This window comes from Salvia hispanica, chromosome 1, assembly GCF_029641045.1.
Source record: "Salvia hispanica isolate PSC_SH4W2 chromosome 1, Shi_PSC_v1, whole genome shotgun sequence".
Taxonomy (NCBI): Eukaryota; Viridiplantae; Streptophyta; class Magnoliopsida; order Lamiales; family Lamiaceae; genus Salvia; species Salvia hispanica.
Window position 1 is genome coordinate 57065854 of NC_142692.1, and position 23078 is coordinate 57088931.

The 23078-nt window shown below is 36.9% G+C and overlaps 3 protein-coding genes across 8 annotated transcripts; 2 read left to right on the forward strand and 1 right to left on the reverse strand.

Moving 5' to 3' along the window:
- Positions 1 to 4523: 4523 nt before the first annotated feature.
- Positions 4524 to 11338, forward strand: LOC125223942 (mitochondrial inner membrane protein OXA1-like). The gene is made up of 9 exons (XM_048127261.2): positions 4524 to 5054; positions 5123 to 5213; positions 5610 to 5657; positions 5833 to 5891; positions 8481 to 8556; positions 8682 to 8813; positions 10297 to 10395; positions 10639 to 10693; positions 10797 to 11338. The coding sequence occupies exons 1-9, from the start codon at positions 4696 to 4698 to the stop codon at positions 11123 to 11125; spliced, it is 1248 nt and encodes a 415-aa protein (XP_047983218.1). The 5' UTR covers positions 4524 to 4695; the 3' UTR covers positions 11126 to 11338.
- A 1668-nt stretch (positions 11339 to 13006) lies between these two features.
- Positions 13007 to 21239, forward strand: LOC125219371 (mitochondrial adenine nucleotide transporter ADNT1-like). Of its 6 annotated transcripts, none has more exons than XR_016136308.1 (10): positions 13007 to 13179; positions 13707 to 13755; positions 14279 to 14442; positions 14586 to 14623; positions 14703 to 14815; positions 14942 to 15049; positions 15157 to 15501; positions 15982 to 16068; positions 20256 to 20469; positions 20549 to 21239. XR_016136308.1 is itself a non-coding variant. In XM_089066764.1 (9 exons), the coding sequence occupies exons 1-8, from the start codon at positions 13052 to 13054 to the stop codon at positions 16063 to 16065; spliced, it is 1029 nt and encodes a 342-aa protein (XP_088922890.1). In that variant the 5' UTR covers positions 13007 to 13051; the 3' UTR covers positions 16066 to 16068; positions 19301 to 19402. The 6 variants fall into 6 exon arrangements, 2 of the variants coding, with proteins under 2 accessions (XP_088922890.1, XP_088922886.1); XR_016136309.1 differs by having other exon boundaries at positions 20286 to 20469; XR_016136311.1 differs by lacking the exon at positions 15982 to 16068.
- Positions 16325 to 21070, reverse strand: LOC125219370 (uncharacterized). Its single transcript, XM_048121334.2, has 2 exons — positions 20957 to 21070; positions 16325 to 20857 (listed from the first exon to the last, which is right to left on the reverse strand). Exons 1-2 carry the CDS (start codon positions 21048 to 21050, stop codon positions 16626 to 16628), a joined length of 4326 nt encoding a protein of 1441 aa, XP_047977291.2. The 5' UTR covers positions 21051 to 21070; the 3' UTR covers positions 16325 to 16625.
- Positions 21240 to 23078: the final 1839 nt, after the last annotated feature.

A 23078-nucleotide genomic window follows, 5' to 3' on the forward strand; every position in this document is an offset into this window, starting at 1 on the left:
ACGGGACATCAAGAGTTAAAGCACCAATGAAGGTGCAAATCCAAGTTGACGAAGATGGGTTCCAATTGGTGTCAAACCGACGGAAAGGAAAACCGACATATACCTTTCACCAACCACAAGGGGGTGCTCATAAAGCTAACTATTTGGAGACTCTCCACAAGGGGAGCAACATGGCGACGGTGTCTTTTGGGATAGGCAATGTTAAGGTGATCGATCCAGGAGGAAGTTCGACCAACCTCAATTTGTGAGGTCACTGGAAACCTTGGTTTTGTGATGCGGGCGGCATCATTCCAACTGTAATAGGGTTCGTTAAGAGTAGATAGGTGGCCACTCTAGTTGATAGAGTAGCCCTCATTGTACTCTCAATGGTCTTGGCGACTCGTCACTTTTGGGCGAGTCGGTGTTTGTTTTTACTGTCTTTGGTAATGCATAGGTGTGGGTCCGCCTTAACCCTCCACCCCTGGGGTGAATTTAAATTTTAAAAAAATTGACACTAATGAAGTCCAATTTTATGTGTGGTTTGATCGGTCTTAAGTTCGTCGGGGGCCATCGTATGCGTTTAGCAACTATCTTATGTTGTCTTGTATTGTTGGTTGTACGTAGCTGGGTTTTTATTGTTGTTGTGCATGGCGTGAACCAAATTTTCAGTCGGTATGGTTTAGGTCAAGGTATATCAGTTGGATGTTTGTGACGACGATAGTCGTTAATGGTTATGTAGTGCTATGAATTATAGTTTGATGTGTGTTGTTTTACGGTTAGCTCTCTCATTTTGGTTGTCAGATCCCTTGGAAATTAGGCAAGCAGCTATGCATATAAAAGTCGTTGCTATTGTGTTTATGTGGATTTATTTTGGACTACTGATAAATCAACAACAGTTGTTTAAACAATGTAGGATATATTAGTAGATGTTATAATACTCCACATGAATTAAATAAATTACCAATTTCCACTTAAATATTCATTCAGTATAACATTAATTTTACAAGTATAACTTTAGGAAAAGATAAATTATATCTTCATCACTGTATGTATTAATTGTTATATAAAACATTGATTGTTATATAAAACTAAATAAAAATGATAAAATTTACAAAATAAATAAATGTCAGGAATTTAACAGTACGCTTTAGAATGACAATATTTGGTAGTTTTAGAAATTTTTAAAATAAACGTGTTCAATTTAATAAATTTAGGTAATTTTTTTGTCATTGTTATTTATAATTTCATACCATACATAATTATGGTAATTTAGTATTGTTTGAACACATACATAATAAAGGAGAAAATTAGAGTAGAAATAACTTAATAAAAAACAACGGTCTAAATAAATAAACGCCTGTTTAAAAAATAGGGCTAATGTATATATACAATTGAAATTAATTTTTATATATTTACTACTCCCTCCGTCCCGGCTAAGATGACACATTGCTTAGCCGGCACGGGGTTTTAGGGGTTATTGGTTAAAGTGTTTAATTGGAGAGAGAGAAGGTGGATGTAAGTATTAAAGTAGAGAGATAAAGAAGGATGGATATTTAAATAGGAGTGAGAAAAAGTGGTTGAGTGTATTAATTGAAGAGAGAAAATTACCAAAAAAGGAAATGTGTCATCTTAGTTGGGACAAACTAAAAAGGAAAACGTGTCATCTTAAGCGGGACGGAGGGAGTAATTTTTAATTTGTTTTATGCCATATACTCCAGCACTCAATTAGATCATTATAATGAATTAGTAATTCGTATTTTTATTTAAATGGTACCCTAGTATAGTGGTGATTCATAACAATCAAGTATAGGGGCGACTATGTTAATTAGTTTATCTAGTAATTACTTTCCCGACCGAGGTGTAATTACGGATCCTATATATGTAAAATTAATTTCCACTCATATATTGAATTTCTGTGCAGAAGAATTACTAATTACAATCTCAACTATATTATCACTCATGTACTTCCACTAATTGCAAACAAACTTATAAAATCTCAAGACCACGGCATATAAGGACATTTTGGAGAATACTTCCAAAGAAATCATACAACATAAACTATCAATGAATAACCTACTTCAATTAGGAAACCAGTGATAGCAACATGAATAAGTGCAATTTATCAATTATGTTTCTAACAGAGGTCATAATGAATAAAATCCAACCCAAAAGTGTAATGTGAATTGAGAAGGACACAACTAGCTCACGACATACAGGGGTTACATATTATTTCTCTCCGCCCACATAGCTCTTGCAAGATCATCCCTTTTCTTGGTCCACGATGCCGAAGGCTCAACGCTGCTGATATGATCACCATTTGCCGATTCATTCTCACTTTCATCCTCATTGTTGTCTTCATTGCCCAACTCCGCCTCGACTGGATCCACCGCCATTTCACTTCGTATGTAGTTGTGCAATAAGAAAAATGTGATAATCAGGCCGGTTTGAACCTCTATCGAATAGAAACTTGCCGATTGGAGTATACCCCATCGCATCTTCAGCACGACAAACAAACATTCAATGACATTTCTGGCCTTGGTGTGTCTCAAGTTGAACAACTCTTCCGGCGTTTGCGGTGCTTGCCTACCAGGCCCCATTCCTTCAAATGATAGCGGACTCCTTTAAATGCGTCATAAACCCTCCAGCTTTTGCGTACGCATTGTCGCATAGGTAGTAGCAATCTGTCATGGGCAGGATTAAAGCAATTGAAGAACTACTTCATAATAGTACGGAAAAAAAAGGTTGGTTACTGCGCGCCACAAGCATCTTAGGGAGTATTAAACAACTTGATTACCTTTAGGCACTTTGAGTCTTAGAAGTCTAGTTACTGCATGGGGTAAAATTCTTGAATCGCCTGCAGACCCCTCCAGTCGGGCAGGATGTAAGTGAAGCAAAGGTGTGGGTCACATACAACTAGTGTGTTCATTGTGATTTGACCTTTCTTGTTCCGATAGCGTGGTGCATCAGCAACATAAGGAATATCAATAAACCTCATAAACTTCTACACATACTGAAAGGAACATATTGATAATATTTCTTGCATTATACATCTACACAGAAAACACAGAGAATAGTGATTTGCAAGGGAATGATAGATAATAAAATTCAGAAACGCATACACATTAGCCAATTGAACAACAAAAATATTAATAAACACATGCACTTCTACACTTTCTAACACAACATATTTACAATGGCCCCTGAAGTTACATTATGCATCTACATAGAGATGTGCAAGTGAATGACAGATCATTCACTTAACAGTGCCCTAAATGCTTCTTGGAACAAACACATGCATAACATCCAAATGAACGTAAGAAATGTCAATAAACTCAAGAACTTGTACGCAAATTGACAAGAGCTAATTCAAAAATAATCAAGGTTGAATGCCAATCTATTCATTACTGAATCTCAAATTACATTCGAATTCAAAAGCCACTGAAAATATGTCAATTAATTGAAACTAGTCGCACACAATTAGAAATAACCAACTGGGGACAAATTCCTCACATCAAATCAGCATTCATTTTTTGAGATCAAATACAAATTATTACAATTCAACTTATGAATATTAAAAACACCATAATTAAACCCACACCCAACCATTCCGCTAATGCCCAAGAATAGTTAAATCTACTTTCGCAATTGCCTTCAAATCGATGAAATTTAAAACAAAACAATGTGGATAAGTGGTGAAATATGCATACCTTATGAATGTCATCTTCACCAGCCATGGAGAATCGATAAGAATCGAGCTTATCCGACGATAATTGCTTCAGATAGGTCATCCGCACTGCAACAAATTAAAGAATTTCAATTGAACGACCTAATATCATACAACCAAAGTACTGACAAAATCGGTGGACCTAAATTCGTCGGCGGAGTTGTTAGGCATACAATCGACGGTGACCGTGGGTTTTGAGGACCGTCAACACTCTTTGAATGCAATTGGAGTTGACTTCGATGAAAGGGGAAAGAAGGAGAGGGGTGTAATGGACAATGGTGCTCTAAGTCCCCTAACCGGAAGAATGACATATTGAGTTATCGGGGAAAAAAGTCTAGGTAGCCTCATCTAGATTTGTGTGGTAAGTATCTTAATTTCTAGCGGGTCATGGAGTATATAACGGGTTCGTAGGGTTGTATATCAGGGCAACCAAAGCATTGATATAAGTTAGATAGCAGGCCTAATCTAGGGCCTATCCCAGTAAGGATCTTTATCCACTTTTCCTCCTCCACTCCTGCTCCACTCTCATAGGGGAATAAAATAATCCACCATCACTTGTTAAAATTGGTCATAATTATAATACTCCCTCTGTCCCAGAGAAGTTGGCATACTTTGAAAATGGCACGGGATTTTAGGAGGTTTTGTTTTGTGTGTTAAATGGAGAGAGAAAATATAATTTTTATATTCACGTGAGAGAGAACTTCTTTCAAAAAGGGAAATGTGACATCTTTTGTGGGACAAACTAAAAAGGAAAGTGTACCATCTTTTGTGAGACGGAAGAAGTATTATTTTATTTCATTGTGAGAGTGGAGTAGGAGTGGATGAGGGAAGCTGCAGAGAAGAAACGCGACTTCTCGAAAAATCAGTGCTGCAGCCGCAAAAAACCACTAAACCCTTGCAATGAAAGTTAAATCATCAACAGAAATTCTCTACTAATTTCGGAATTCTGCAAAAAAAAAGGAGATTTTTTGGCCTCACATTGTTACAGATTAATGGCTTTCAGGCGTAGCGTGACTGCGCGCGCCAGTTTTCTGTATCACCAGCAACGAGTCGCCGTTCCATTCTCGCATATCGATCGCAACAACGGCGACCGCGAAAATCTGCCTCGTCATAACGCTAATTACAATGGCCCGTTTGTTGCCGGACCAAAGTTAGGGAGTTTTTATGGATCGAGGAATCCGTTCCGAGATCGGAGATTTGCGATTCCAGCTACTGTGAGAAAAATGTCGACAGCGCCGGGTGTGTTGGGAGAGACGGCTGCACAGGTATCTCCGGTGGCTGACTCGTCCTCGCCGATGGCTGCAATACAATACATGATTGATTATGTGCACACTTTTACAGGGTTGAATTGGTGAGAATTATTTATTTAATTTCTTCAATTTTGATTATGGATTGAAATGAAAATCTGGCCGTGTTTAGGTGGACATCCATTGTTGTGACCACTATTTTGTTCCGTACGCTTATACTTCCTTTCTCAATACATTACACTAAATCTGCGTCAAAATTCACTGTAAGTTCTTCCATCGTTTTCCATTCTGTCTTCTAATTGCTACACTTGATTAAGACTCACATGACAACTTTAGCTAATTACATTCTTTTCATCAAATTGTGCAATTTTCTTCTATCATGTACATTCAAAGATCTACAACACAGAGAATTATTTCTCTACAATACAGCGTTTCCTCCCCTTCTCAAAAACATTGAGGGTTAGATATGCTAAGTAGTAAAAAGTGAAGTGAGGTATTGCGATGCAACTGTCTTCTGATAAGCCCCCTTTCGTTTTTCTGTTTCTTCTTTTGTGAAATCCAAATCCCTACGTTAGCATCATCTTTGACTCCGTTTGCTATGTGAATAATGCTTGGCCTGCTTCTTTTTTCTGATGCCAAAGTCATGTCTTATGATGCAGCTTATAAGGCCACAGTTGGAAGGGATTGTGAAACAAGTGAAGAGTAAGGTAAGTGCATCAAACTATTATCGGCTGTTGTGAATTTCTTATTTATTGCTTGATTGTGTGTCAAAAGGCAATATCCACTTGAGGAGCATTATGCAACAGAAACCCCTTTTTGTTGCATTTCTACTTGATTGTATTGCTTTAGAAACTTGATGAATGTTCATTGGTTTTTTTCCAGGGTATGACTCCTGCTGCTGTACATGAAGGCCGGGTCCAAAAGTCAAAACTATATGATACGTATGTAGCCTTTCTTTATCCTAATTAAAAATTTATTGACATTTTACTTTTTTTATTTATTTACGTTTTCTATTGGGTGGTTAAGTGGTCCAACTTTTCGACATAATTTATAAGACATGCAGCTTTGCAATTTTTGTAAGTCTTGATTGCACTTATTTCCACCTTCAAATAAAAAATGGATACTAATACCTCATATAGTTACATTAGGCAATATAAACAGATGAGATCCGCCTCTAGTTTTACTCTACTTGCATGCAACATGTCTGCACAGATGTCGGTATTATAGCATGCCATCCTATTTTCTTGTTTTTATGATAAATCTTTTAGAAGCATTTAGAAGTTTTCAGTACAAAAATGTTCCAATGAACTAAGAAGCACATCAAAGGAACTCCTAGTCCACTACTAAATTAAACCCAGGCACATCTATACTTGCACCTTCTCCCTTCTGGCATGAAGTTGAGGCGTAACAGATTCAGCCTTCAACAATGGCCGTTGTGCCTATGGCCTTCCATATAGCTTATAAAGTGCCACCCCTTTTGCATAGTTTTACTGGTTTAAATTGTTGGTGAGCTCGATAAGCTTTAATGCCCTTGGTTGATATGGTCATCACTCATCAGAGGTTTTGGATTGGGAATTGGGATGCCTCTTCATTTCCTAATGCAAATTGTCTGGATGCCTGATTTATTTTTCTAGAGCTTGCCCTTCCACATCAGTTGGGCCACAATAACTGAGGTTGGGATTGAAGCTTGAACCTACTGATACGGATAATCACGAACGTGGCAACAATAAGCGAGATGTGAGAGGATATAGTCGAAGTTGTTTCCTGGTTTTCTTTAGCTCTTTACTTTTGGTTGGAGTCTTGTAGTCAAGCATGTCTTTGTTAGTTTAGTTTTGTTGGGAGTGTTTAATTTTCGTATCTCTAATATTTGTTTTGGTTAAGAGTATGGGCTATTTAAGTCCCCCGAGGTTTGACCGGGGAGAGGGTCTGGAATTTTAGTTTGTATTAGCACTTGGCCACGGCCTCTCATAAGAGGAGTTAGTATAGGGTGCAGCGGTATAAATGAATAAAGAATAAAGATTTTCCATGGTTTGATGCATTAATGACTAAAATAAAATAAGTACACATTAATGTCGCCTATGGTGTCAACCAGTTGGATATGAAGAAAGAGAGAGATGTTGGGAGGTCCAACTTTATAATAGGGTGCTAAGGTCTAAATGAGTTTAGTAATGACAGTGACAGACAGAGATTGGGAGGATTAACTATAGCGGAGGGTTTGGGGTACTCCATAATCTATTACAGCACCCCTGCCGGTCGCAACAGAAAAGAACAATATAACAGAAATATGCTCCACCATGGTAGAGTTTTTTTGCTAGGAAGTCGTCTGATTTTTCGGCGAGGTTTGGTGTCTAAACTCAATGACCGCCCAAAAATGCAGATACCATGTACCATCGACACCAACTTCGCATCCTCATCTTCTGCCATGGTGCCACCACACATCTGCATACAACACCTCCCTAGTTTACGCACACGGACTTTGGGGCTGTGCAATAGGCTTTACCCCTCCATCGATTGATGGCACAAATGCACTAGCTTGGTTGACTTGGGCGACTCAGCTGCTCATACAACAATGCCCCCTGCTCGATCAACATGTTCCTTTCTCCCTGTCACCCTTTATGGTCCCGCCTTATTTTGTGTTCAGCTGCTCCTTCGGCGCGATCCATCAATATCTTGGAATAGTTATTGAAGGAGTTACTGGCTCGTTTTGGTGAGAACCAGGAAATCGATGATACAAGGCACTACACATGACTCGACAAGAGGGTCATTATCGTTGTACTTTGGCACTTTCAAAGCTCGTATTGCCCAAACCAACGATGTCCCAAATCATCAACATGTAGGCTTTTTTCTCGCTGGGTTAAAACCTGCCATTCGCTTGCAACATGAGGATCTGAGCATCACAAGTTATCTAATGCCGTTCGAATGTTCAAGTGGATTGATTGCTTGTTTTAACCATGTTCCAGTACCAATCGTATGTCTTCCAGTGACAAGCCAGTCCCATTGTATCACCATGTCTTCCAGTGACAGTCACATATTAGTTTGTGTATTTCTAGTCTTTAATCTGTGTATTTCTAGTATTTGTATTTGTTAGGAGTTTTGGCTATTTAATTCCCCCGAGGTTTGACAGAGAAGAGGGTCTGGAATTTTAGTTTGTATTGGCACTTGATCATGGCCTAGCAAACACTTTGCCACATTCAATTAGTGGTCTTTTCAGTCGCTGCTCTAAACACCTACCAGTCCTTCCCATAATTTGTATCTGCCTCATCATTGTAATCTTTACCCCATTGATTGACTGGTAGGATAAGCAGAGCCAAATATTCTCCACCATGCTATACCAACAAAACGTAAAAATATACTTGACTAGGTCATGTGCTTATCAAATGATCTCTGCACACGCATCAATTGTCATCTTACTGAATTAAAATATTTTTTGTTATGATAGTGATAATCATTGTCACTAGTTGTATTTTTAGTTAAAACACTCATATTAAGAACACGCCATTTACATAGATGGTTGCATCTTGCTGTTACAGATATGGTGTCACACCGTTCACCCCTGTAAAGGGAATTCTAGTTGGCGGACCTGTCTTTTTCTGTTTCTGCTTCGCAGTAAGATCACATTTCCTTTAAGTCTTCTCGATGATTCCTTCGGCTCCCAGTAGATTTGTGTTTATCCCTTAAAGTTTTCCACTTTTGAACTATTTGACACTCTTGGCTCATTACCTCATGTTCAGATCAACAATATGGCACAAAATGTTCAATCTTTCAAGGAGGGAGGAGCATTCTGGTTTACTGATTTGACTACTCCGGATGCAATGTATATTTTGCCAGTTTTGACGGCGGTGACATTTTGCAAAACAGTCGAGGTCAGCCACTTGAACTGTGTCATCGATTGCTTGATATCTATCAGTACATGTTATACTCTTTTAGGCTATGAAACAAAATGTCCAAATCATTTTACCTGATAATATGAAGTGATATTAATTTCTGTTTTATCTGTTGATGCATCAGTGTTTTGTTTAGTATGCTTTCTTATCATGATTGAAGGCTGAAGCACCATCTATCTATCTAGGGCACGGTTATACTATTAAAATTCCGAAAGTTATGTTGTTAAAGGGTTAGAATTTACTTGCAACTGAATAATTCACGTGTAATAAATTGAATATTTCATTATTTGACGTGTAAATTGTTTTGTATAAATACCACTCACTTAATCAAGATCATGCATAAATTACAAATTTACAACTAAGAAATTCTAAGGCAAAACACTTCTGGATCTGGATGTCCTTGTACTAATACTTTTTATTTCATTAAGTCATTCTACAAATTTTTCATTAGATCCTTGTATTAATGCATTTTGTTTCATGTCCGTCTCCAACCATTTATACCAAGCTCAATCCCATTTTTGAGTATATGTCACATCGAAAAGCAACCATTTACATCAAACTTAAATTTTACATAATTTTTTAGCATATATGTCGGAAATTTTTGCAGTAGCTACAATAAACACTCATATTTGGTGTTGTTCTGTTGAAAAACGCAAAATGGGTTTGAGTTTGCAGCATGATTGGGGAATTATGGTTGGGGAAGTTTTCTACACCAAAAATGAGATTTGGTACATGGTTGGTGATAGCTAACTCATTTTACATTTCATAGGTCCTTATACTAATGTATTTTGATTTATGAGGTTCTTTGGTTGAATATTTATTTAACGGACTTCATAAGTTAATTAACTTTTCTTGTGTTAATTATATTTATTCATTTTCCTTTTTTTCTTATTTATTTTGAAATTAATTTAGTTGCAATATCGGTTCAAGAATCATTGGAAAAATGATAAATTTATAAATTGACAACGGGCAATATCAATAAACTTTTTCATTTCCCCAATGATTATTGAGTTGATATTGCGACTGAATTTATTCGAAAATAAATATGAAAAAAAGAAAAATAAATAAATTTAATCAACACAATAAAAGTTAATTAAATTATATAGTCAATTAAATAAAGATTCAACCAAATTAAAAATAAGTATAAAAACCTCTTAAATCAAATGCATTAATATAAGAACATAGTGAAACAAATAATTTTTTAAAAGAATATAATGAAACCAAATCTTTGGTACAAGGACCTACTGAACCGAAAATTTATGGAAGCACCTAATGAAACAAAATGTATTAGTACAAGGATTTGTAGATGTGTTCTTTGCCAAATTCTATGGTATGTTAGTGTCTTAGGTGGTTGAATTAATTGATGAATGATAATAATATAGGTATTAGTCTGCTGTAGATATTATGGAAGTACACTGATGTTATTGACCAGATAATAGTACTTATCCACATCCTTTTTTAGCACAACGCTCAACAAGGTTTGGAAGGCGATCCAACTGCCAAGAACAGCTCTAGAATCATTGCAGTATTATCGATCCCTATCATTGCTCAGTTCCCGAAGGTATGTGTTATGTACTTCTGCCGAAATTCGGTTTCCAAGTTCATGGAAAAATAAAGAAATTGCTCTCCATGTACTGCAACTGTTCATACCCGGGATGATAATTTTTGGTACTTTTTATATGCCGTCGTTATCTAATTGTCTCCACAGCCAGAAAAGAAATGTGAATCAATGCCTCTTAATAACTGCCATGTCTTTACCGCTTTAACACTTTCGTACTTGCTCTCTTTCTCTCTTCATCTTCAGGCTATGTTTTGTTACTGGATTACATCAAACCTGTATACCATCGCTTATGAATTGGGTGAGCCTAGTCATGGCATAATTGACTAGTGTTCAATTTTCCAGTTTTAAAATCAACTTCTGTCAAATTCTTATGATTTTTCGAATGCTCCGCGACTTTGCAGTGATAAAGAAGCCTAAGGTGAAGCAGATGTTGGGAATACCGGATCTTCCACCACCATCGACTAATCAGGAACCTCTCCCCTCGTTTTCTGATTTGTTAAAGAATGTAGTTCACCAGCTGCAGCTAATAGGTCTTTTTCCTCCAACACCAGAGCAGCCTCGATCACCACTGCCAGAGCAGTCTTTATCACCACCTCCTGCTAATGAATCGTCGAAGCCAGTAAATCGAAAATTGAATTCAGTGCCATCATCGGCACCCAGCCAGCGGATTAAGAACTTAGATAAAGAGGTCAAGGGAAGGAAGAAAGGGAACAAAAGATCTTCCGGATGATGGAAAATTAGTAGAATTAGATGACTAAACAAATAAAGTTATTTAGAGCATGCAAATTTGATATCGTTCTTAGTAGTTCATTAGATTTTGGATTAAAAATGAAGTTAGTCGAAACTTAGCAGAGTTTTTGAACTTCTCTCTAGATGAGTTAGGATATGAGATTGAACGTTTTGGCATCGTCTGATAGATGACTTAACTTCTTCTGTTTACAAATTGTCTTTGATAAATAGTACTCCATTCGTCCCATAATAGATGTTACATTTCTATTTATGAAAAAAAGTTTCTCTCACATGAATATAAAAATTATATTTTCTCTCTCTATTTAATACAAAACAAAACCTCCTAAAATCTCGTGCTATCCTACAAGTGTGACATCTTTTGTGGGACAGAGGGAGTAGTATATAAATTGTATGGTGATGGATATGCTACTTATCACACTTGTTTGATGCACGTTTAGCATTGTTTGTTTTGATTTACATACTCCCTCCGTCCCATAATAGATGGCACACTTGGGAATTGATACAAGATTTTAGAATATGTTATTTTGTGTGATAGGTGGAGAGATAATATATTTATATTAATGTGAGTGAGAGCTTTTTCCAAAAAGAGAAATGTGACATCTTTTGTGGGACAAACTAAAAAGGAAAGTGTGACATCTATTATGGGACGAAGGGATTACTATTTAGTTTGATTCTAATACATTGAAAATTGTTATTGAAATTTTTAATTTCACAAAATTCATAAATATCAAAAGTTGAAGTGATATTATTTTTAGCGTTGTTTGTTTCGATTTATTATAGTTAAGTGATATATTTCCTTGGGGTGTATTAGAGTCCTCACAGCTGTTTAGTGTTAAGCTTCAAACAGATTACAGCCCTTGGATCATTGGATTTAGATGGTTGTGATCCAAATAGCCGAGCTACATTATTTGATGAAAAATCTTCTGACCGTTAGATGACAAAATCGTAGGGTTGAGATTCAGTTGAATGTTTGGACAATATTTACCTGTTGAATTTGAATACATCCCATATTTCCTATATGGAAATAATATTATTTGTTATTAACTTAAATCACAAAACAACATTATATAAAATTTCATTTTAGAAAACAAAATTTTCACATTCGGTGGGACAGTGTTACTTATCTTAATTTTTTGTTAAAATCTTAAGTTATGAGAATTTTTAAGGGTAAGTGACTCATTTCTAATATAGTATTACAGTGGGAGAATTTATCTTCATTTATAATATTTTGGTAAATTGTATGGTATCATAGTGGGAGACCCTCAATTAATGTACAGATTGTATAACTATGAAGTTTGGTAAAAAAAAGGGAAATTGGTCTCTAAAATGCAAAGTTCGTGATATTATATACCAATTTCAAAGTTCATGGGAAATACCAAATTTTAGGCAAAGTTCATGGTTTTAGAGACCAATTTCCCTAAAAAAAATTGTTCAAACTCAATGTTATTTTTTCAATTTTCCCTAAATGAATTATTTTCAAAATAATACTAGAATCATTTAAAATTATATTAAAAATAATTATTATTCTGATTAACATTTGAAAGCAAAGGTGTCGACTTCTAATAAAAATTTGTCCCAGTTTTCCATTTCCGTCCGTCCCCTAAAATTTATCCCATTTCACTTTTACCATTTTTGGTAGTGGACCTCATATTCCACTAACTCATTCTTACTCACATTTTATTATAAAACTAATACTTTAAAAGTAGGACCCACAGTCCACTAACTTTTTCAACTCACTTTCCATTACATTTCTTAAAATCCGTGCCCGGTCAAACCGGGACGAATTTTCGTGGACGGAGGGAGTACCACTTAGCTCTAGGTGAACACGTGCGAGACACGTACAAATGGAAAAATATCTGAATTTGTAGCCCGCGCGGAATTTAGTTATTCTTCTGAACTTAGCTCAATGGCGTCGGAGAAAACCGCTGCAGTTTCAACTTCTGAAACTGAATCTAAGCAATTTCGTCAAGGACCCACCCGCACTTTGCTCACCATTTTTAAATCTCTCGTTGCAGGAGGCGTTGCCGGCGGAGTGTCAGATCCCTCTCTCTCTTCATAAAATCACTGGTTTAGTTGTATTTTTTTTGTTCGTTATACATTTGCGATCGTTAGTCGTACATAAAATCCGCAATTAAGTAATGTAGATTTCTGCTACTTACATTTTTTATTTTTGAAATTCTAGGGAAATGTGACACTGGACAAAATTTGGGGTTTTGTTCTTGCTAAACTTCTCAATGTTTAGTTAGTTATGCTGTAAGTTTAGAATGGCTTTAGAAGGTTATGATTCTAAGTTTTGCATTGTTGGTAGAGTATTAATTTGAAAATCAATTTTTATCATAAAACCATGAAAATTGTAAAAGTTAACTCTAGATTGTATGATTTTGATGTTATGTAGTTGTTTTATAGAGGAGATTTTGTGCATTCTGCCACACTTCTCTTTGACTAATGATTCAGCGCTCCTCATTATGTATCTCTTATTGAACACTACTTGCATAGAGGAGAGTTTGTGCATTCTGGCGCACTTCTCTTTGACTAATGATTCAACGCTCCTCATGTCACAGGTCACGCACTGCAGTTGCTCCCCTGGAACGCTTGAAAATCTTGCTTCAGGTCATTATTTGAAGTTTCCTGGCATGCTTCATTTCCTTCACTTGTGCCATTGTTTCAATAGGTGCTTGGTGCTTTCGTACATTATAGTAATTTTTGTTGCTTTTCCAACCTTCCCTTTTGTTCTAACTGTTAAATTAAAGTTTGGAGAGGTTACCTGGTTTGGAAGTGCATCCAATCATTTCCGGTTTGTGAAAATTTGGACATTGTTTCAGAAAGACCTGTCCTAGACTGGTCAACAACATGTTGCTGATGAAGGTTTAATCAATTTGAATACATTACTTGTTCTTTTGATAGTGATTATGTTGGTGATTGACCCATTTTTCTTGTTCATTCTAAGACTGGATGCAAACAAAGTAATTTTTTTTATTAGGAATCTGTATGCTTGATGCTTTTTGATAAAAACCATTGCACTACTCCACATCTATCTGAATTTGTATTTAAAACTTTTTCCATCAGTCAACCTTGTCATATATTCACTTCCTGTTACTAATAATTTCGATATTCATACTCATGAAAATCACAGGTTCAAAATCCACACAATATGAAATATAATGGCACAATTCAGGGATTGAAATACATATGGAGAACAGAGGGTTTCAGAGGGTTGTACAAAGGAAATGGCACTAATTGTGCCCGTATTGTTCCAAACTCAGCTGTCAAGTTCTTCAGCTATGAGGAAGCATCAAGGTAGGTTAAAGTCATCAAATCTATTGTTTATCTTTTGACTACAAAAATAAATGTTTCCAACTATTGTTTGGAATTGTATGGTATTCCAGACATGTCCTAAATAACATGCCTCTCTCGGTTCTAACTTTACTCTCTTTACACAGACGGATATTATGGTTATATCGTCAGCAAACCGGGAATGGTAAAATTGGTTCACCATCTTTTCTCTTCTTATTGAATATTTAGAGAGCGTAGGAAACTATTCAATTCATGTGTTGCAGAGGATGCTCAGCTCACTCCACTTCTACGTCTTGGAGCTGGAGCATGTGCTGGAATTATTGCCATGTCAGCAACTTACCCCATGGACATGGTACGAGGTCGGCTTACTGTCCAGGTATTGCTAATAAATATATCTTCCTAGTTCCTACTGATTATATTCGATTTTATTATAGTTTCAATGTAATATATCAAGGTTCTCAGCAATAATTTTTAGCCTCAGCTCTTCAACTCTTCTTTTTAGACAGACAAATCACACTACCGGGGAATCTTTCATGGTCTTAAAACAATTTCCATGGAAGAAGGACCTCGTGCATTGTATAAAGGGTGGCTTCCTTCTGTTATAGGAGTGGTATGTAGTGATTTCAAGTCATTATACCAAAAGCATTAGTTTTCTTTGAGATTTTCTTGCAATATATAAAGCGCAAAAGCCTCATACATGTTTCATCATTTTCTCAGGTACCCTATGTAGGTCTCAACTTTGCTGTATATGAATCCCTGAAAGATTGGTTGATAAAAAACAAACCATATGGACTAGTAGACGACTCAGAGTTAAGTGTGACCACAAAGCTCGCATGTGGTGCTGCTGCTGGAACTGTTGGACAGACAGTTGCCTACCCTCTTGATGTTATCCGCCGAAGAATGCAGATGGGGGGATGGAAAGATGCCGCTTCTGTAGTCGCCGGGGATGGGACAACAAGAGCACCACTTGAATATGCAGGAATGGTAGATGCATTTAGGAAAACAGTTCGGCATGAGGGATTTGGGGCACTGTACAAAGGCTTGGGCCCAAATTCTGTCAAGGTTAGTCCTGTCATGCAGGAATATTCTACTGCGTTCACTACTTAGCATATCTTAGGGCTCTCTACCTTTTTTATCGCATGTTTTTTCTAAGGTGGAAAATTTTTCTCAAACACTTAAAACATGGGAAGATATAATCATGTTAATACCACATGATAATATTATCATGAATTGGAGTGAGAATGAGGGAAATGGGCTGCTCGGAAGACTAGTCACACGTCAGAACATGTGAAACGTGTAGGGAAGTGGCGAAAATATATATTTTTCACCCTAACACAGAAAGGTAAGGACGAATAACACATTAGCACACAGTAAAAGAATAAGACCCGCTTAAAACATGAAAAGCCTCAACAAGAGAGCAGCTACATAATTATGTTTGTTTTCTCAAACACCAAAATGCGTATACCATTTACTTGTGCAGTTTTGTGAGTGTTTGGGAAGACATTAGATCTTGAAATGTATAACGAATCATCTCTCGCTCAGGTGGTCCCTTCCATAGCGATTGCATTTGTGACATATGAGGTGGCTAAGGACATTCTTGGTGCAGAGATGAGAATATTAGATTAAAAGGTGCTACCTTTTTTATTCAACTTCATGTTGGAATATTCTTCACTCATATAGAGCAGATCGATAAATATTGAACCCATTTTTGTATTAAGCGATTATCTGCTTAATCTGAAACTGATAGTGAAATAGGTAGCAAGAATTCACTACCTAGAAACATACACGTCCACTTTAAATGTTAACCAGCATCTGTAGAAATTGCTTGTACTAATACTGGAAAACTTGATACACTTAGTAATTTACCATTTATGAGAGAGAGAGAGAGAGAGAAAAGAAGCCACACTTCTTTGGAATTTACTTTACAACAAATGTTTTGTGATAAAATCATGAAAATATTTGTTGTACCCAACCCGAAAAATAAATTGAATACTGACTATAGAAACAAAAACAAATTGGAATAATTATCCCCATACACACCACACCCTATCTTGACCTCAAAAAAATGAAAATTTATGTATATTACTGACAACATCTAGCAAATTTTCCTCAATGCTGACAAAGGAGCAAGGGAAAAAGACTTAAAAGTATAACAGTGCAGAGAGAGTAAATTTTTCTCAATGCATCTACCTTCTCATTGTTTTGGCAATCATATCTTTTAGCTCGTCGTTGCGACTGCGGTGGTATTCAATCCATATGCACAACTGTCTTATGGCCTCTCTTTTCTCCTCAATCAAGCTCTCAAATCCAGCCTCATTTTCCTTCATCTTCATCTCCAACTTTCTCGTTTTCTCATCCATTTCTATTACTATTTTCTCAAGCTCTCCCATCTTCGTCTCCCTCTCTCTAACAGTTTTGATCAAGCAATCCTTTTCGTCCTCGTCTTTTTGCAGTGTAGTTTCTAACTCACCAATCCTTCCCTTGAGGTGCATACTGTTACCCTTCTCATCACTCAGTTGCTGTGACAAAACAGTGATTTCCCTCCTAAGCTGATCTTTCTCGATGTTACTATCTTTGATGCAGTTTGTTGTGATCTTGAGCTCATTTACTGTTTCATAGATACGAGACTCTATGTGGCCATAGTCTTCCTCAAACTTCATGTGGAATGCATCTATGCCTGTTAAAGTGTCGTTCAACTTATGTGATATCTCTCCAACCACTCTCACTTGAGCCTCTTTATATGTTTGAACGATCCCTGAAAGTGTAGCAATTATCTCTTGTAGTGATTTCTGCTCTTCCAGTAACTTCTCTTCCTTTTTCAAGTAGCTCTCGTCTTTCTCAACCAACAACTGCTCTGTGACACGGAGCTTCTGGCTAGTTAAACGTTGCTTGACCTCAATGTTCCGAACATTGTCTTCCAGTGTACAGAAGTCATCTGTTTTCATCTCGAGATCTCTCTTTAGCCCTTCTATGTTTTCTTCCAGCTCATTCACTTCTTGATTTTTCGCATACATGTCAATTTCAAACTGCTGGGTCATCTCTTCTATCTTCTTTTCAGATGATCTCAGACGTTCTCCACAGCTTTGGAACTGATTTTCCAGTTTTTTGAGCTCCTCACACAATCTGCTTTGCGCATCTTCGTGTTCTTGCAGTTTCTTCTCCTGCTCGTTGATCTTATTAACTAATTCAGCATTATTATTCTCAGTGAGAGCCAAATATTCCGCGGCCTCTTGCTTGCTTTTCTCAATTTCCACTTCCAATCCTCTTTTCTGAGATTCCAGCAGTTCCAGGTGCTGTTGAAAAGCATTAATCTGTTCTTTCAAGGAAGAAATTTCGGCGGATGACTCATTCTGCAGATCATCCATTTTTTTCTGAACAGTTAAGAGTTCATTGCCTCTCTCTGCTAGTGTAGTCTCCAACTCACAAATCTTGCTGTCTAGGCCATCTATCTCCCCCCTTAGTTGCTCTCCCTCACTAACTTTGATGTTTATTTGATCTTCCATTTCACCATTTTGTTGGCGAAGAGTCTCCAACTCTAGATTCAGATCGTTTAGCTGTACTGTCAGAATTTCCTTCTCTTCAAGTAACTTTTCTCCATAAGCAGTTTTGCCTGATAGTTCTTCTTTTAGCTTTTCAATCTGTAGCTGAAGCTCTGATATTTCTCCAGTCTTTCTGTCGAGAATGATATCTGCCTCACTTCTTAGGGCAGCCAAAGAACCTAATTGCTCTTGTAGACTGCTTACTTCTGCAGTAACTGCAGCAATCCGAGCGAGTGCTTCTCTCTCTCCGTCTTCGGATTTTTTCTGTAAACTAGAGAGTTCATGCTCTTTCTCAGTCAATGCTCTCTCCATCTCAGCAGCTTTTTCTTGCAGCTTTCCGTTTTCCTCTTGCAACTCACTAAGTTCCTCACCTTGTCTCTTCAACTGCTCTTCAAGTTTGTTATTCTGGTTGCTCAGGGTGTTGAACTCCAGATTAAGGTCTTTAATTTGCGACACAAGAATCTCTTTCTCTTCCACCGTTTTCTGTTTTTCTGAACTCCTGTCTTCTAATTCTTTTTTCAAAGTCTCTGTCTGAATTACAAATTCTGAAATTTCTTGGCTTTTGCTATTCAGCTGTTCCTCTAATTCCAGTTTCATACTGCATGTGGAGTTGAGCTTCAGTTCCAGATCTTTTACTCGTCCCAGAAGAGTCTCCTTTTCTTCAATTTTCCCCTTTAGCTCCGAGCTTTTATTTGTCAGCTCTTCTTTCAGAGTCTCAATCTGGAGTAAGAATACAGAGATTTCTTCAACTCTTTTTTCAAGATGCACCTCTGATTCCATTTTTTGACTGAGCAAGGTTTCCAGTTCCACCTGCTTTTCATGGATCTTATCTTTCAAGTCCTTGACTTGAGCAGAGGATTCAATCTCTTTCTGTGCTAATTGTGCTTCCAGCTCGCCCTTTTGAATCAGCAAGGACTCTGCCTCAGCCTGGGTATTGTTGATCTGCTCTTTTAGATCATTTACATGTGATAATGATGACCTTTCTTGATCTTCGAGTTTTTGGAAAAGAGCAGAGATTTCATCATCTTTCTGTTTCTCAATGTCTCTTCTTTTCGTGTGTGATGAATCAAGTTCCAGCTCCAATTCCCTCGTACGAGTTGATGCTTGTACTGTGTGAGACTCGTGAATCTCCATGTGGCTTGACAACTCTCTTTCCTTTGTTTCCAACTTTTCAGTCAACAGGCTTGATTCAGTAAAAAGATCATGAATCTTGTTTTCAGCCCGTTTAATCTCATCCTCAAGCTGTGAAATTGTTGAAGACAAATTGGTTTTCTCCTCTTCAGCAGTCTTATGCATCTGACTAAGCTTAGTGATTTCTGCAGTTGCTGTCTTCAGTTTCTCCAGTGCTTCCATTTTGTGAGCTTCATAAATCTCAAGGTGACTTGAAAGCTCCCTCTCCTGCTCAGCCGATTTCTCCCTCAACTGGCTAGAATCGGTAATAAGATCTTGAATTTTGTTTTCAGCCTGTCTAATATCATCGTCAAGCTGTGAAATTTTTGAAGAATAATTAGTATTCTCCTCTTCAGCAGCCTTATGCATCTGACGAAGCTTAGTGATTTCTTCTTCTGCTTTCTCCAGTTTCTCTAGTGAATCCTCTTTGTACGCCTCATGAGTAACAATGTGAGATGAAAGCTCCCTTTCTTTCTCAATCATATTTTCTCTCAACATGCCCGACTCTGTAATAAGATCTTGAATCTCTTTTTCAGCCCGTCTAATGTCATCCTCAAGCTGTGAAATCTTTGAAGTAAGACTAGTTTTCTCCTCTTCGGTAGCCTTTTGCATCTGACTAAGCTTAGCGATTTCTTCTGATGCTTGCTCCAGCTTCTCCAGTGCGTCCTTTTTGTGGGCCTCGTGAGTCACAAGGTGACTTGACAGCTGCCTTTCTTTCTCAGCCAAATTTTCCCTCAACTGGCTGGATTCGGTGTTGAGATCTTCAATCTTGCTTACAGCCTGTTTGATCTCTTCCTCGAGATTCAAAATTTTTGAGGAGAGACTACTGTTCTCCTCTTGAGAGGCCGTGTGAATCTGATTTAGCTCGACCATTTCTCTTTCTGTGGATTCCAGTCGTTGTTTTGCTTCTTGTTTGTGAGCCTCGTGAGTCTCCAGATGACTTGCAAGCTCCCTTTCTTTCTCTCCCAGTCTTTCTCTTAACTGGTTTGATTCAGATAAAAGATCCTGAAACTTGGTCTCAGCTTGTTTTATATCATTCTCAAACTGTAAAATCTTTAAGGTAAGATTAGTTCTCTCGTCTTTATCATTGTCTTGCATCTCACGCAGCTTACTGATTTCACTTTCCGCGGAGTCCAGTTTCTCCTTTGAAGTAGAGAGTTCCCCCTCGATTGCTTCCACCTCTAGCTGTATGGCTTCTCTCTCCTTTTGAAGCTGGCTATTGATGGTTCTCACCTCTTCAGCAATTCCCTTCTCCTCCTCATGGATGGCAACGGCTGCATCTCTGTCGATCTTCATCTCTTCCAGCTTCTGGTTCAACTCGGTGTGTATCTTAACCGAATTCTCCAGTTCCAGTTTCAAATTTTGACATTCCTGATGCAGCGTTTCCTTTTCGTAAACAGTGATTGCAAGCTTTCTCTTCAAGTCAGCAATCTCAGCCAGTTCTTGCTCGACAGCTGTTGCTTTCTTCGAGCCTCTTTTTCCCCTGTGCGAAGAACCATCTGAGTCCGAGGAATCAGAGCTGGACGAAGAAGAACTGCCCTTCCCATGTTTCCCGTTTGCCTTTTTTCTCAACTCCTCAGTCAGATTATCATAACGCGCGTACAGAGACTGGTACTGATTGTGGAAATCCTCAATCAGATCAGCCAGTGGTTCTTTCCCACCATCGTCTTTAAGAATCTGTATGATCTTCTGCACGTTTCCCTCGATTACTGTAAGCAATAAGGCCATTCAGGAAAGAAGTAGAGCCATTGAAACATCATGCTTATAACAGATCACTAAGTTTGATGAAATTATCAGAAAATGCACACCTGCTTTGGTTTCTCTCAGCTCCTCGTCACGTTCGGGATCAACATGATTTCCAAAAAAGACCTTGACCGCTTCGCGCCATCGATGCTTGGGCATGTTTTCTGTGTTCTCAAGCAGCTTACCTGTATATGGTAGATCACAAGTCGAATGAGAGTTGATTTTGTCGAGCATGCTAAAAGCATATTTGTCCACATGAAATGTGTAATCGGGCATTTAGACCTAATTCCTTTTGTAAATATATTGAAATGAATTAAGATGCTTTTAATGTAGGAGTACATCATTTTACTTTTTGTGTAGAGAATTCAAGTTCCAAAAACGTGGGTTAATTTTGCAGGTTGAAAGTTATTCACTAAGACTAATATGAGTATCAAACGCTAGATAAGACTTTGTAATTTGCTCTAATATACCTCTACTATATTCCGTAGCAACTTAGTTCGCTCTATTAATGCGTTCGAATGAAAAAAATACATCATTTCTATTTTTATATACTCCCTCCGTCCCAGTTTTATAGTCACATTTTGCCATAAAAGTCCGTCCCATATTTATAGTCACATTTATAATTTTCTATATTTGAACATAAAATTTTACCCCATTATTCACTAAAATTACATTCAAATGTCATTATCAATACCAAAATAAACCAAAACAAAAATAAAAAATCAAAAAGTCAATAAGGGACCCACCTTCAACCAACTTACTTCATTTATTACACACTGCACCATTTCACTTCATTAATTACACACTCCATCAATTCCTTAAAATCCGTGCCATAACTAAATGTGACTATAAATATGGGACGGAGGGAGTATAAGATAAGCTTTTTTCAATTCTCACTTTTTCTGACAAAATCAAACATTTCTTTTTATAAATTAAACCAAACACCTAAGTCAAAATTGGTAATTATTACTCCATCCGTCTATCAATAAATGTCTCATTTTTTTAATTATTTTTTATAATAAACCCAATATTACACTAACTTTATTTTAGACACATTTCACTATAAACCTATTATATACAAATAGGGTCCACCTTCCACTAACATTTTTCACTCACTTTCTATTACATTTCTTAAAGTTCGTGCTCGATCAAAATTAGCCTTGTATTGGTGGACGGATGGAGTATGAATTGAAAGAGAACAATTTGGAGTAAATCACTAGCCGACCTATAGTTGAGTTCTGTTATAATATGGGTAGACACTACTTATAGTTTATAGTAGTCCAATTTCTATATACTGCATCCGTCTCAAGATAAACGAGTCATATTTTTTTTTTTGGATATCCCAATATAAATGAGTCATTTTCCTTTTTAGCAAAAATTCATCTCTCTTTACTTTTCTACTCTATTCTCTCCTTACTTCTTTACATTTCTCCCTTATTTACTCTCTCTATTTTAATTTTTTTTAAATCATTTCTACAAATCTTTTGACAAAAAAAAAGTGTTTCACATGAGCCAAAGAAATATGTGATCAGAATTGCTACAGCTCACAAAAACAGGTCCATTCACTTAAATGCCTATAAACATCTCATATTTGCACAAATCACGCTAATTATCACATATTATTGCACGACAATTTTGTACATTTTACTGACTATACGTGACAAAAATTCTTCATACAGGGCATCAATTAGTATACAACTAGGCAGACCATGTGAATCCACATGATCACGTGGGCCATCATTTTCCAGTTCACCAAATTAAATGAAAACACTCAAAATTGCTTACATTTTCCATTATTGTAGACTTGTAGTCTAATAAAAATAGGATAATTCATATTTTAAATTAAAAATACTGAATTAGTTACTATTTTTTGTAACCACCATTCCAATTCATTTTCAATGATACAATGGATTACTAAAAATAGTCAATCAATTAATCAATAGTAAAATATTTAATTAATCTACTCTTCATAGTTAACGACCCTTAAGAAATGATGACTAAATTTGACGATTGATAGTTGATACTAAAAAAACGACAACTAGACCTTGGGTTTGCATAATCTCTCGTCTTCGTGATAAAAACAAAAGCAGAATATATGTATATCCAGGTAGGGAAAAAGGAGTAAAAACAAGAATAATAGACAGTAATGAATTTTTGTTGATCAAATTTCTCTTTATTATCATTAGT